Raw genomic sequence first — 14,360 nt, 5'->3', positions numbered from 1 at the left:
CCATCAGGATAGCGAAGCGAGACCGCAGTCGAAAATTTCAGGATCGTTTCCACGACGTCAAAAACATCAGGAGTATGTGGCAAGGCATACGGGCGATTACAGACTACAACTCACCCTCCCCCCCCCCGGTGGGTGTAGTTGATGCTGACTTTCTAAATGGTCTAAATAACTTCTTTGGGAGGTTCGAGGCACTAAACGGCACTCCAGCAGTTAAAACTGTCCCCCATCAGGAAGAGGAGGTACTCTGCCTTGACTCCGCCGATGTGTTGAAGACCCTGAGGAGAGTCAACCCCTGTAAGGCCCCTGGCCCCGACAACATTCCTGGGCGTGTGTTCAGGGAATGTGCAAGTCATCTGGCTGGGGTCATCACAGACATTTTTAACACCTCGCTGGGCCAAGCCACAGTGCCGGCGTGCTTTAAGACTGCCTCCATCATTCCGGTGCCGAAGAAACCTCAAATCACCTCATTTAATGATTACCGGCCTGTTGCACTGACTCCGGTTATGATGAAGTGCTTCGAAAGGCTGCTTAAAGGTCACATCGTTTCCAGACTCCCCCTATTATTTGACCCGTTCCAGTTTGCCGACCGGCAAAACCGCTCCACTCAGGACGCCATCTCCTCCGTTCTTCACCTGAGCCTGGCTCACCTGGAGGAGAAGAACACCCATGTGCGGAGGCTGTTCCTGGACTTCAGCTCAGCGTTTAACACCATCATCCCACAGCATCTGGTAGGAAAATTGGAACACCTGGGCTTCAACACCCCCCTTCGCAACTGGCTGCTAGACTTCCTCACCAACAGACCTCAGTCAGTCCGGGTCGGACAGAACACCTCTGATGTCATCACCCTCAGCACAGGCTCCCTTCAGGGCTGCGTCCTGAGCCCCCTGCTGTGCACCCTGATGACACACGACTGCGTCCTCAGGTTCACCACCAATCACATCGTGAAGTCAGCAGACGACACAACGGTGGTGGGGCTCATCAGAGACAACAACGACCTGGACTACAGAGAGGAGGTGGAGCAGCTGGTGGGCTGGTGCAGAGAAAACAGCCTGATCCTGAATGAGGAGAAGATGAAGGAGATCATCGTCGACTTCAGGAAAAAACAGCCTCACCACGCTCCACTGATCATCAACAGCTCAGCTGTGGAGGTGGTCAGCACCACCAAATTCCTGGGGGTCCACATCACAGAAGACCTCACCTGGACTATGAACACTACGGCACTGGTCAAGAGGGCACAGAAGCGCTTGTACTTCCTGCGGAGGATGAGGAGAGCCCACCTGCCCCCACCCATCATGAGGACGTTCTACAGGAGCACCATAGAGAGCATTCTGACAAGCTGTCTCTCTGTGTGGTGTGGAGGCTGCACCGCCTCCGATTGGAAGAACGTGAGGAGAGTGGTGAGGACAGCAGAGAGGATCATAGGGGCTCCTCTTCCCTCCATTCAGGACATTTCATCTCAGCGCTGCATGTCCCGTGCCCGTAACATCATCAATGACCCATCACACCCCCACCATGGACTGTTCTCCCTGCTGCCCTCTGGGAAGAGGTTTGCAGCATCCGCTGCAGGTCCACCAGGTTCTGCAACAGCTTTTTCCCTGCTGTCATCAGACTGTTGAACACTAGAACTGTTGAGCTCTAAACTGAACTCTGCATCACACATTCACAGAACTGTACTTTATGACACTACGGACCTCTATCTTGCACTATCTCGCACTACCAACTTTACTGAACTTGTATAAACCCTTTAAATAGAAGTTTAATACATGGTTTAGCATTCCTCTGCACACTCTTGAATACTGTTTTGCCTACTTGCACTATTGCATAATTATCACTGCTGCACTTTATACTTATTTTTAATATATATATATATATATATATAGTATATATGTATATATATATATTTTCATAGGGTATGTTACTTCTATTCAACTGCAATATCACTACTTTGTTGTAAGACGTATGCAACGGAATTTCGTTTTGTATGCACCATGTGCAGACAAGATGACAATAAAGTTTGTCTAAGTCTAAGTCATGTCAGGTCAGCTGTCTGGAGAGAGAGAGAAGTCAGGACCTGCGGGCGGAGCACCACCGTGCCACCGCCGCCATGACGGAACTCAAAAGCAAACTCCATGAGGAGAAGCAGAAAGAGTTAGCCATTACCAGGGAGACATTACTGCGGCAGCATGAAATGGAGCTGATGAGAGTGATCAAAATCAAAGATGGAGAGATCCAGCGACTGAATGCCTTGGTCCTCAGCCTGAGGGACGGCTCCATGGACAAGGTGATCCGCTCTATCCGTGTCTGACTATCCGCACGCCACGTCGGGCTTCGATGCGGCCGCTACCGTATTGTGTAGCTTGTCCCCAGTAAGCGTCGCGGCGCTCCGTTGCGGTCTCAACGGCCCGGTGTGGCGCAATGTCTGCTCAGGTGAGGAGGGGGGGCGCTTTGCTGGCGGAGGTGGAGGAGACGCGGCGGTGTCGGGAGACCGAGCGGTGTCGCCTCCACCAGGAGCGCGGAAGAAGCCCTGGCAGCGGCCCAGCAGGCCTGGCAGTCCCGAGCGGCCGAGCTCCGATCGGCTCATCACCAGCATCGGGAGGAGCTGAGCCGAACCAAGAGAGACTGCGAGAGGGAGATCCGCCGACTGGTAGGACTGATCAGATGCGCGGTGCGTGGCTATGTTCCCAATTTCGTTGTATACCTGCAGTGCAATGACACCTAAGGCATTCTATTCTATTCTATTTCACAAGAAGAAAATGTCCGGTTGCTCGCTTCGCTTTTGTCACAGCAAAGGTGTTCTAGTCGATTCAAGAAAAAAATTGGCCGGTTGCTCTCTTTGTTTTTGTCACAATTCTGGCAAATGAGTTTGCCCGCCTGCCTGAGCGCTCCCCGTTTGTACATCCAGACGGATGAGATCAAGCTGAAAGACAGAGCGGTTAGTGTTTTGGATGAAGCCCTGGGGCCGGCCACGTCCACCGCCTTCAGCTGCAGACTCAGGCTGCCGAGCAGCAGATCGCTGCCCTGAGGGATTCCCAAAGGGCGGGCCTAAACTACCCTGGAAGTGGGGTCAACGCCGCTACTAGCAATCCTCTTCATTGCGTAAGCCACCTCATCACACACTTGCAGTACGCATGACTTAGTTCGTTGCTGGAGGAAGGTAGCACAAAAACAGTTTTGAACTTTGAACGAGTGCTTGTGTGTGTGTGTTGCGGGGCGTTTTCAGTCTCAGGAGGATCGGGACACGCGACGGTTTCATCTGAAAATCGCTGAGCTCAGCGCAGTCATCAGGAAACTGGAGGATCGAAACGCCCTGCTTTCTGAAGAGCGCAATGAACTGGTAATTTATTGACGGCACGCTTGAAGGTTTGCGCTACGTTTGATGCGCGCCATCCAGCGAGGCACCCATTGCGCTTGCTTATTAGTTGAGCGGCGCGGCGAGTCGGTTGCCTGGTAGATGTCTTTTATTGGGAGCCAAAGCCACGATTCCGTTCAAACCGATGCAAAAGGAATGGATACGTTCTGGCCCGCGTGTTGTGCGTCTTTCACATCCCGCACTTCATGCTTGCAGCTAAAGCGACTGAGAGAAACAGAAAGCCAGTTTCTGCCACTCCTGTACAAAAACAAACGCCTGAGCAGGAAGAATGAAGAACTCTCGCTGGTGCTGTGTCGCCTTGAAAACAAAGTGCGCTTTGTCACCCAGGAGAACGAGGAGATGGCAAGCTTGGTAAGTCGACGCGGACAACGGCGGCGTGCCAACAGAGTCCACTGCATTTGTGTTCCACAGAGAAGGCCTAGTTCGCTCAATGACCTGGACCGCGGTTGCGGCCAGCAGGACGGTGAAATGGAGTTCCTTCAAGTTGTGGAGCAGCGGCACATCATCGACGACTTGTCCAAGGTCTTCAGGCAGGCGACTCGGTGCACGTACGGCAGCGCCGCGCTCGCTCGCTGTCGCCAGGAAACCTTTTCCGTCCAAAGCTTGGCCGGCGGCCGCCATCCAAAAAATTGGCCCCTTAAATTCCGACCTTTCAAGCAGGAGCATTGTGCGCACGCGTTTGAACACGCTTTAGACTTGTTTTGCCGTTTTCAGCAGCTCAAAGCTCCCGTTTTGTCAGCGCCTTTGCCACTCGCTGTGCGCTGAAAACGACGGACTTGCCCGGCTGCTCAGCCCGTCAACCATGAGCCGCGAGCGCGACGTCATTGTCCGTAGGCAGCTAGTGGCAAAATGCACCCTGTTAGAGTTGCGCTCGCTCCAACTTATTTTGCAAGAACCACACGGGAGACAAGTAAGTTCTTTTGGACACCTGCAGGTGGAGAGTCCATCCGTTGTACGAATGAAGTCTGACTCTCGGCTCCTGCACGAGCATTTTAATTAAGAGAAACAGGGTGGGTGTAAGAGTGGATTGAATAGAGGAAGCCCTTGACCTCTAGTCAAAACATAGCAAGGGGTGTTTTACGACTTTGTGTAGGAAGGGATAAGCGATAGGGATAAATAAGGGATAAATAATATTATTTATTACAGGTCGCAGTCAAAGTCAAAGCAACACAATGATACGATAAAGATAATCTGGAAAACCCTGACACACCCTGTAGTTGTCACTTTTGGAAAAGACGAGCGTCCCTCCAATCATCGCCGGTGACGTGTTTTTCAGGCTCTGGAGACAGGAGCTCATGTCAGAAATGTCATTGTGAGTCGCGTTTGTTTCTGCGCCGGAGCCGTTCGTTCCCTTTGCATCCAAAGAATCTCAAAGGCGGATTATTTGTGTCGACAGGAGAGAGATTTGCTGCTACGATACCGACGTCGAGAATCTCTGAGGAGGAACAAAGCGTGAGGTCCTGCAAGGTGAGTCTGTTTGTTTGCGGCTGCTTGGTGTTGCGCAAGATGAAATGGCCTTTTTCTCGCTATCGTTCCTCTCGTCGATTCATCGTGAGGTGTCGCTTCAGTTTGTTCAGAGAGATGTTTGCTTCCGCGCCCGCAGGTCATCGAAACATTTTACGGCTACGACGAAGACGTGTTGGTGGACTCGGACGGATCGTCCTTGTCTTTTCACACCGACAGAACCCCCGACACGGAACCCGAAGAGGTAGCCCGCCATTTCTGCCAGCGTATTGGCACCAAACATTCCTCTTCAGCCTGGAATCGGACTCGTCTTTGCGTCGCGGGTGCTTTGTCGCCGGTCTGACTGATTCTGGTACTAGTGCTGTGTTGCATTGGTGTGTGCATGAAGAGGCGGAGCTTCGCTACCGCCAGCTGACGCAAGAATATCAAGCGCTGCAACGAGCCTACGCTCTGCTAGCCCAGACCAGCGAAGGGGACTACGACGCCGAGAAGGAGATCAAGGTTGCGCCCCTTCCCGCAACCCCCGGCCGGGTCGCAGCCTCCCCGTTCTCACCCAGCCTCGGGTGTTCTCTGGTCTGAAAGGAGGAGGAGGAGCCTCCCTCCTCCTCCTTTCAGACCAGAGAAAAGCTGATGGTAGAAATGGGTCACTATCAAAGCAGAGTAGCAGATCTGGAGTCAGCGCTGAAGCAACAAGGACAGGTAAGCTCATCAATGAGCACACCTTTTTCTCAGACAAAATAGCTACATTCTTCAGTCACTCATCCGTCTGGCATTACTGGACCAACCCCCCCCCCCCCCCCCCCCCCCCCGAACGTGGCTGGGAAAATGCGGAGAAAAGCAAATGTCATTTTCCAGTCAACCAAAGAATTTGTGGATGAAAATGACACAACATTCCAAAGCTGTCCACGCGTTTGTCTCTTCTAGAATGTCAAGTGGGTGGAGGAGAAGCAGCTGCTGCGTCAGAGCAATCAGCAGTTGGCCGAAAAGGTGACGGAAAGAAAGGCGCTGGGCGGAGTCGCTTGGCGTCACACCTGTCGGGAAGCCCCGCAGATGAGGTCTGACTGTCTTTTCAGGTCAGGCGGATGGAGGCGGAAGAAGCGCGTCTGAAAGAGCACATCCAGGATATCCGAGACCAAAACGAACTGCTTGAGTTCCGCATCCTGGAGCTGGAGGTGGGAAGACTCGCACAAGCGTGTTGAGGCCAGAGATGTGACGGACGGACGGACGGACGGACGGACGGATGCATGCCTCTGCCTTTCAGGAGAGGGAGTGGCGCTCCCCCGTCTTGAAGTTTCTGCAAGTCCGTTTCCCAGACGGCCTCAGCCCTTTGCAGATCTACTGCGAGGCCGAGGGCGTGAGCGTACGTAAGGCGTCCCTCGCAACCCTAACCTTAACCCGAGGTCCCAGAACACCTTACATTGCTCCTTGCGCCTTTCCCCCGGACATCGTCATCAGTGATCTGATGAAGAAGCTGGACATCCTGGGCTATAACGCCGTAAGTGTATGTCGAACTCCTTATGTTCGCACTCCACGAGACTCGGCGGCTCAAATGTGACTTTTGGAAGGCTTTGCGCTGAAAGAAGCTTGTTGACGCTGTGCCTTTGGGCTCTTGCAGAATCTCACCAACGAGGAGCAGGTGGTCGTGATTCACGCCAGGACCCTTCTCACCCTAGCCGAGAAGGTAACGCGCACGTCCACGCACGCTCTCGCATTCTGCTTATGTGACAGCAGCCTTTCCTCAGTGGTTAGAATACATCAAAGTGACCAAGTCAGCACTTCAACAGAAGATGTTGGACATTGAAAGTGAGAAGGTAGACAGACACGCGACATCAGCCAAGGGGAACTCCGGCAATGTGCCCCAACAATTCTGACCTTGAGCTGTGCTAGGATATGTTCTGCAAGCAGAAGGGCTACCTGGATGAAGAGTTGGACTTCAGGAAGTGTTCCATGGACCAGGCTCATAAGGTAAGCCGCCCTCAAATCTCCCGCCGGACCACTGATGGACGAGGATTGCGGCCCAGAGGATCCTGGAGCTGGAGGCCATGTTGTACGAGGCGCTACCGCAGCGGGACTGCCCCGCCACGGACGGCGAAAAAGCCAGCCACGCTGGCGTGAATGACGTGCTGACGGCGGATCAGAGAGAAGAGCTTAGGAGCGCCGTGGACCAATGGAAGCGAGCCCTGATGTGCGAGTTGAGGGAGCGCGACGCTTGCATCCTCCAAGAGAGAATGGATCTGCTGCACAGCGCGCAACAGGTAAGGGCCCAAAGCCAGCCCGGCACTTACTTGCACGCTTACTGGCTTTTGAATGCCACTTTCCATTTGTCCGTCCTAGAGGAACAAAGAGCTGAAAGAATTCATCGAAGCTCAGAAGAGACAAATCAAACAATTGGAGGAGAAGTTTCTGTTTCTCTTTCTATTCTTCTCCTTGGCCTTCATTCTGTGGCCCTAACACCAGCTGGTGAGTGAGCTCCAGCGGCACCGCACTCGACACCTCCGATACACTGCCAGCCGGTCTCAGACGTTGGCAGACGCTCCGATGCCAACGTATACCCCCCGCCACGGTGACAGAGGCACCGCGTCACACCGGCGCTCATCCAATCAGAAGGCAGGAAAAGCAAATTCACATGCAGGGCACTTTTGAACCAGAAGAGAGCGCCACAAAAAACGGTTGTTGCCCCAAACGCGCACTAAAAAGGGTCAGAATAACAAGAGTCCCACTGGCCAGCCGGGGCCACCCGTCCAGCTGTTTCTTCAGGGGGGAAAAAAATTGGAGTCACCGGTGAGTACATTTTGCATTTAGCTCTGCTTTTCTGCTTCTGTCTTCAAGTGTGTGGCATCCTGCGATCAAAGAGTCAGCCAACCCCAAAGCGGTTGACCTCAACGTCCCACCACCATGCCTACCAGAGCAGGTGACGTGATGCTTTGGACATCCTTCCGTCTCAGATGCCCAAAAGTACTCTTTGCCACATCTGCGGCAATACGGTGTCTTTTCAAAGGTGCAAATAAATCCAGCGTGGGCGGAACACGCACGTCTTCGGTTTTTCCCGCTTTGTTTGTGTGACAGCTGTTGTGAAAATTTTATACAAATAAAGTTGTATAGTACAGGTTTGGCCAAGCCGCAACTCCCGAACCGCATGCGGCTCTTTTATGTTCATATCAACATTTGTGTGTGTGTGTGTGTGTGTGTGGGGGGGGGGGGGTTGTGCGTGTTGGCTTCACTTGAGTTCAATTTGGTATTTTGGTCAAAAGCGCATGTGGTGAAATTCCACAAAGTAGGATGGGCAAACACATTTCTTTAAACTATGAGTGTCAATTGGGCTCTCGAAATGGCAGGGAAAAGATGCACAGCAAAACAAAAATACGTAGATGAACACAGGACGTTTTAATCAGAGTGGGAAAGTTTCTATTTTTTGTTGAACGTGATGGCAAACCATTCTGCCTGATATGTCAGACCTCAGCGCATTTCAAAGATTCAAATCTTCAGCGCCATGCACTTCAGCTCACTCCATGCTAACATTGATCAGGCGTCGAACCCGCATCATCATGCTTAAGAGGTGGCCATGCTAACCAGTGCGCCATTATGTCAACGCATAATAACTAAGTCTACTGGTCAAAACAGCGGTTACTATATGACGTCGCTACGTCGTGGTCACGTGACGCAGACAAGACGTCAATGGACGTGGGCAGAGTTAACTTGTTTAAAAGGGAGTAGGCAGAAGAAATATTTAATTTATTTAAATCTATTTTGAGTGCACACCATTATGCCAATGCATAACAACTGTAAATCTACTAAACAAAACAGCGGTTGCTATATGACATCTGCCACGTCGTGGTCACGTGACATACGTGACGTCGATGGGCGTAACTTTCGCCGGAATTCAAATCCGCGGGGAGAGTTAACTTGTTTAAAAGAGAGTGGGCAGAAGAATTATTTAATTTATTTAAATCTATTTGGTGTGTGCGCCATTATGTCAATGCATAACAACTGTAAGTCTACTAAACAAAACAGCGGTTGCTATATGACGTCTGCCACGTCGTGGTCACGTGACGCGGACGTGACGTCGACGCCTACTTTACATCCCACCGATCACAGGACCCCTCGGCTGCATAACCGTGCCCCCTTCCCAACCAATCGGATTTGCTATACGCGAAAACGACGCCAATGGAAAGAGCTTCCGCCCAAGTTTAAATCCGTGGGCGTGGCTCGCAGCAGGAAGTAGGAAAATGGCGGCGATGTTGACAAAGACACAGCGGATGGTAACATACGACTAACAAGAGAAATATTTTTATTTTCTGCTTGCAACTGGACCGTCCAGAGCGTACACGGTAAGTACAACTCATCGTTTTTAAAAAGAAGTACTTTTGTTGCCCTGAAAAGCGAGTGAGCGTGGCGTTTGTGGGGGACGTCGAATTTCGACGATTCTTTCTGGTCAACGGTTGTAAATGATTGTGTTGATTAAAAAAGAAAACTTGATGTAACTCTACTTTTAACTGCCGTTTCAGATAGATTTGGAATTGCATCACATCCAATTTTGCCTAGAGCGTACACGGTAAGTAACACTCGTTGTGTTTAAGGAGATTTACGTTTGTAATAGCAGAAGTGTAGCCGCGTTGCGTTGTACGTGTGAATGTTGGTCCGGGCGAAATGTTAATGTTTAATTTCATTCCTTTAGGTTCCACGGTGTTTGTTGGCTGCAAGTTTTCCACTGCAAGAAGAGGCTCATATCATTGACCAGGAGCGAGCTACAATGGTGAGTAGCCATAACATTTATGTTAAACACTTCCTATTTCATGTCTAACAGTACTTGATTTAACAAATAACCATAAATAAATACAGTGTGGGCACTGAAGTTAACATATGTGATTATACTGCCTAATCTGTCACCGAGTAGATTGTTGCAAAGTAATATAAGATCCAAAGTTGTAATTCAGAATAGTTTTCAAAAGAAGGCCATTAGAATTATATACAAGTCTGATTACCCTGAACAAGCTATTAATTAAATCACAAATTCTTCAATTCAAAGATTTGGTAGATTATCAGACAAATAATGTCTAACAGTAATTGATTTAACACATCACGATAAGTAGATTGAGTGTGGGCACTCTCAAGTTAACATATGTGATTATACTGCCTAATCTGTTACAGAGTATGTTGTTGCCAAGTAATGTAGAATAGATCCAAAGTAGTAATCCAGAATAGTTTTGAAGAGGCCATTAGAATGATAAACAAATCTGATTACCTTGAACATAATAACAAGCTAAGTGTTTAATATGTCCTATGAAGTCAAAATTGGGCACCATCATGTGGTGAAATTTGGAATTGCATCACATCCAATTTTGCCTGGGAACAAACAGATTACATAAATCTTAGTTTTGAATAAGCCACTCCTTCTCAAACAAGTAAACTCTGCCCATTTTGCGCAGTAGATGTTCTGTTAATATCTAGTATTTATACAAAGTCATAATTTAAATTGCTTTCAACCTTCATTCATCGGTTCAACCAACATTACTCGCTCTTCTTACCAACTTGTATTGATTTAACTAAGCGTTTAATACTTCCTATCAGGTCTCAAATCGAGATTTGGCAAAATACAATTTCAGCAAATCCAATTTTGCCAGGGAACAAAAATAGATTAAATAAACTAAATAAGTCCTCTTCCCATTAAATAAATCAGAAAAGTCTGTCTTGTAACCAGTCCTCTTCAAACAAGTAAAGTCTGCCCATTTTGTGCCGTAGATTTTGTGTCTATGCCTAGTATTTAAACAAAATCATAATTTAAACGACTTCTTTCCTTCATTCACTTTGGAAATTTGGAATTGCAGCAAATTGAATTTTGGCAGGGAACAAAAATAGATCAATTAAACTAAATAAGTCTTCTTCCCATTAAATAAATTAAAAAAGTCTGTCTTGTAACCAGTCCTTTTCAAACAAGTAAAGTCTGCCCATTTTGTGCCGTCGATTTTGTGTTAATGCCTAGTATTTATACAAAATCATAATTTAAAGGACTTCATTCCTTCATTCACTTTGGAAATTTGGAATTGCAGCACATCAAATTTTGCCTGGGAAGAAAAGTAGATTAAATAAATTTAATAAGTCTTACTACTTCCCATTAAATAAATTAAATACGTCTTACTTGTTCCCACTCCTTTTCAAAACAGTAGTTTAAAACGAGGGCCCTTCACTCAATCTTTAACCTCAACCCCGCACGTTGTGTTGTATCTGTGAATGTTGGTTGTGGCCAAATGATAGTTTTCTTTCATTCGTTTAGGTTCCAAGAAAACTTGATGTAACTCTACTTTTAACTGCCGTTTCAGATAAGCGGGTATTACGTCGCAGTCAAATGCCGCGGATATGACGTAATTGCCCGAACCTCCGCCAAAATTCAAATCTGTTGGCGCGATGGCCGTGAGCCACTGAGCAGCGACGATTATCAACAGAAATATCTTTATTTTCTGCTTGCAACTGGACCGTCTAGAGCGTACACGGTAAGTAACACTCATTGTGTTTAAGGAGATTTACGTTTGTAATAGCAGAAGTGTAGCCGCGTTGCGTTGTACGTGTGAAAATTGGTCGAGGCGAAATGTTAATGTTTAATTTCATTCCTTTAGGTTCCACGGTGTTTGTTGGCTGCAAGTTTTCCACTGCAAGAAGAGGCTCGTATCATTGACCAGGAGCGAGCTACAATGGTGAGTAGCCATAACATTTATGTTAAACACTTCCTATTTCATGTCTAACAGTACTTGATTTAACAAATAACCATAAATAAATACAGTGTGGGCACTGAAGTTAACATATGTGATTATACTGCCTAATCTGTCACGGAGTAGATTGTTGCAAAGTAATATAAGATCCAAAGTTGTAATTCAGAATAGTTTTCAAAAGAAGGCCATTAGAATTATATACAAGTCTGATTACCCTGAACAAGCTATTAATTAAATCACAAATTCTTCAATTCAAAGATTTGGTAGATTATCAGACAAATAATGTCTAACAGTAATTGATTTAACACATCACGATAAGTAGATTGAGTGTGGGCACTCTCAAGTTAACATATGTGATTATACTGCCTAATCTGTTACAGAGTATGTTGTTGCCAAGTAATGTAGAATAGATCCAAAGTAGTAATCCAGAATAGTTTTGAAGAGGCCATTAGAATGATAAACAAATCTGATTACCTTGAACATAATAACAAGCTAAGTGTTTAATATGTCCTATGAAGTCAAAATTGGGCACCATCATGTGGTGAAATTTGGAATTGCATCACATCCAATTTTGCCTGGGAACAAACAGATTACATAAATCTTAGTTTTGAATAAGCCACTCCTTCTCAAACAAGTAAACTCTGCCCATTTTGCGCAGTAGATGTTCTGTTAATATCTAGTATTTATACAAAGTCATAATTTAAATTGCTTTCAACCTTCATTCATCGGTTCAACCAACATTACTCGCTCTTATTACCAACTTGTATTGATTTAACTAAGCGTTTAATACTTCCTATCAGGTCTCAAATCGAGATTTGGCAAAATACAATTTCAGCAAATCCAATTTTGCCAGGGAACAAAAATAGATTAAATAAACTAAATAAGTCCTCTTCCCATTAAATAAATCAGAAAAGTCTGTCTTGTAACCAGTCCTCTTCAAACAAGTAAAGTCTGCCCATTTTGTGCCGTAGATTTTGTGTCTATGCCTAGTATTTAAACAAAATCATAATTTAAACGACTTCTTTCCTTCATTCACTTTGGAAATTTGGAATTGCAGCAAATCGAATTTTGGCAGGGAACAAAAATAGATCAATTAAACTAAATAAGTCTTCTTCCCATTAAATAAATTAAAAAAGTCTGTCTTGTAACCAGTCCTTTTCAAACAAGTAAAGTCTGCCCATTTTGTGCCGTCGATTTTGTGTTAATGCCTAGTATTTATACAAAATCATAATTTAAAGGACTTCATTCCTTCATTCACTTTGGAAATTTGGAATTGCAGCACATCAAATTTTGCCTGGGAAGAAAAGTAGATTAAATAAATTTAATAAGTCTTACTACTTCCCATTAAATAAATTAAATACGTCTTACTTGTTCCCACTCCTTTTCAAAACAGTAGTTTAAAACGAGGGCCCTTCACTCAATCTTTAACCCCAACCCCGCACGTTGTGTTGTATCTGTGAATGTTGGTTGTGGCCAAATGATAGTTTTCTTTCATTCGTTTAGGTTCCAAGAAAACTTGATGTAACTCTACTTTTAACTGCCGTTTCAGATAAGCGGGTATTACGTCGCAGTCATGTGCCGTGGATATGACGTAATTGCCCGAACCTCCGCCAAAATTCAAATCTGTTGGCGCGATGGCCGTGAGCCACTGAGCAGCGACGATTATCAACAGAAATATCTTTATTTTCTGCTTGCAACTGGACCGTCTAGAGCGTACACGGTAAGTAACACTCATTGTGTTTAAGGAGATTTACGTTTGTAATAGCAGAAGTGTAGCCGCGTTGCGTTGTACGTGTGAAAATTGGTCGAGGCGAAATGTTAATGTTTAATTTCATTCCTTTAGGTTCCACGGTGTTTGTTGGCTGCAAGTTTTCCACTGCAAGAAGAGGCTCGTATCATTGACCAGGAGCGAGCTACAATGGTGAGTAGCCATAACATTTATGTTAAACACTTCCTATTTCATGTCTAACAGTACTTGATTTAACAAATAACCATAAATAAATACAGTGTGGGCACTGAAGTTAACATATGTGATTATACTGCCTAATCTGTCACGGAGTAGATTGTTGCAAAGTAATATAAGATCCAAAGTTGTAATTCAGAATAGTTTTCAAAAGAAGGCCATTAGAATTATATACAAGTCTGATTACCCTTAACATAACAACAAGCTATTAATTAAATCACAAATTCTTCAATTCAAAGATTTGGTAGATTATCAGACAAATAATGTCTAACAGTAATTGATTTAACACATCACGATAAGTAGATTGAGTGTGGGCACTCTCAAGTTAACAGATATGATTATACTGCCTAATCTGTTACAGAGTATGTTGTTGCCAAGTAATGTAGAATAGATCCAAAGTAGTAATCCAGAATAGTTTTGAAGAGGCCATTAGAATAATAAACAAATCTGATTACCTTGAACATAATAACAAGCTAAGTGTTTAATATGTCCTATGAAGTCAAAATTGGGCACCATCATGTGGTGAAATTTGGAATTGCATCACATCCAATTTTGCCTGGGAACAAACAGATTAAATAAATCTTAGTTTTGAATAAGCCACTCCTTCTCAAACAAGTAAACTCTGCCCATTTCGCGCAGTAGATGTTCTGTTAATATCTAGTATTTATACAAAGTCATAATTTAAATTGCTTTCAACCTTCATTCATCGGTTCAACCAACATTACTCGCTCTTATTACCAACTTGTATTGATTTAACTAAGCGTTTAATACTTCCTATCAGGTCTCAAGGCAAGATTTGGCAAAATACAATTTCAGCAAATCCAATTTTGCCAGGGAACAAAAATAGATTAAATAAACT

At 45.9% G+C, this 14,360-nt stretch overlaps 1 protein-coding gene across 1 annotated transcript; it reads left to right on the top strand.

Annotated features, from left to right (window-relative positions):
* Positions 1–4,975: 4,975 nt before the first annotated feature.
* LOC148377964 (janus kinase and microtubule-interacting protein 3-like) lies at positions 4,976–6,642 on the top strand. Its single transcript, XM_088368080.1, has 6 exons — positions 4,976–5,078; positions 5,223–5,533; positions 5,759–5,821; positions 5,908–6,329; positions 6,450–6,515; positions 6,577–6,642. Exons 2-4 carry the CDS (start codon positions 5,465–5,467, stop codon positions 6,031–6,033), a joined length of 258 nt encoding a protein of 85 aa, XP_088224206.1. The 5' UTR covers positions 4,976–5,078; positions 5,223–5,464; the 3' UTR covers positions 6,034–6,329; positions 6,450–6,515; positions 6,577–6,642.
* The last annotated feature ends 7,718 nt before the right edge of the window (positions 6,643–14,360 follow it).

Source organism: Syngnathus floridae, unplaced genomic scaffold (genome assembly GCF_059516105.1).
Source record: "Syngnathus floridae isolate MCC-2025c unplaced genomic scaffold, RoL_Sflo_1.0 HiC_scaffold_72, whole genome shotgun sequence".
NCBI lineage: Eukaryota > Metazoa > Chordata > Actinopteri > Syngnathiformes > Syngnathidae > Syngnathus > Syngnathus floridae.
The sequence above is the reverse complement of the archived record's forward strand: the minus strand, read 5'-3'. Positions and strand labels throughout refer to the sequence as shown.

Excerpts from the sequence above, each read along its gene's own strand:
- LOC148377964 (XM_088368080.1), top strand. The coding sequence starts at position 5,465 with ATGGTAGAAATGGGTCACTATCAAAGCAGAGTAGCAGATCTGGAGTCA. Across the intron at positions 5,534-5,758 it reads CGCTGAAGCAACAAGGACAG|AATGTCAAGTGGGTGGAGGA; the intron begins GTAAGCTCATCA and ends TGTCTCTTCTAG. Across the intron at positions 5,822-5,907 it reads ATCAGCAGTTGGCCGAAAAG|GTCAGGCGGATGGAGGCGGA; the intron begins GTGACGGAAAGA and ends CTGTCTTTTCAG.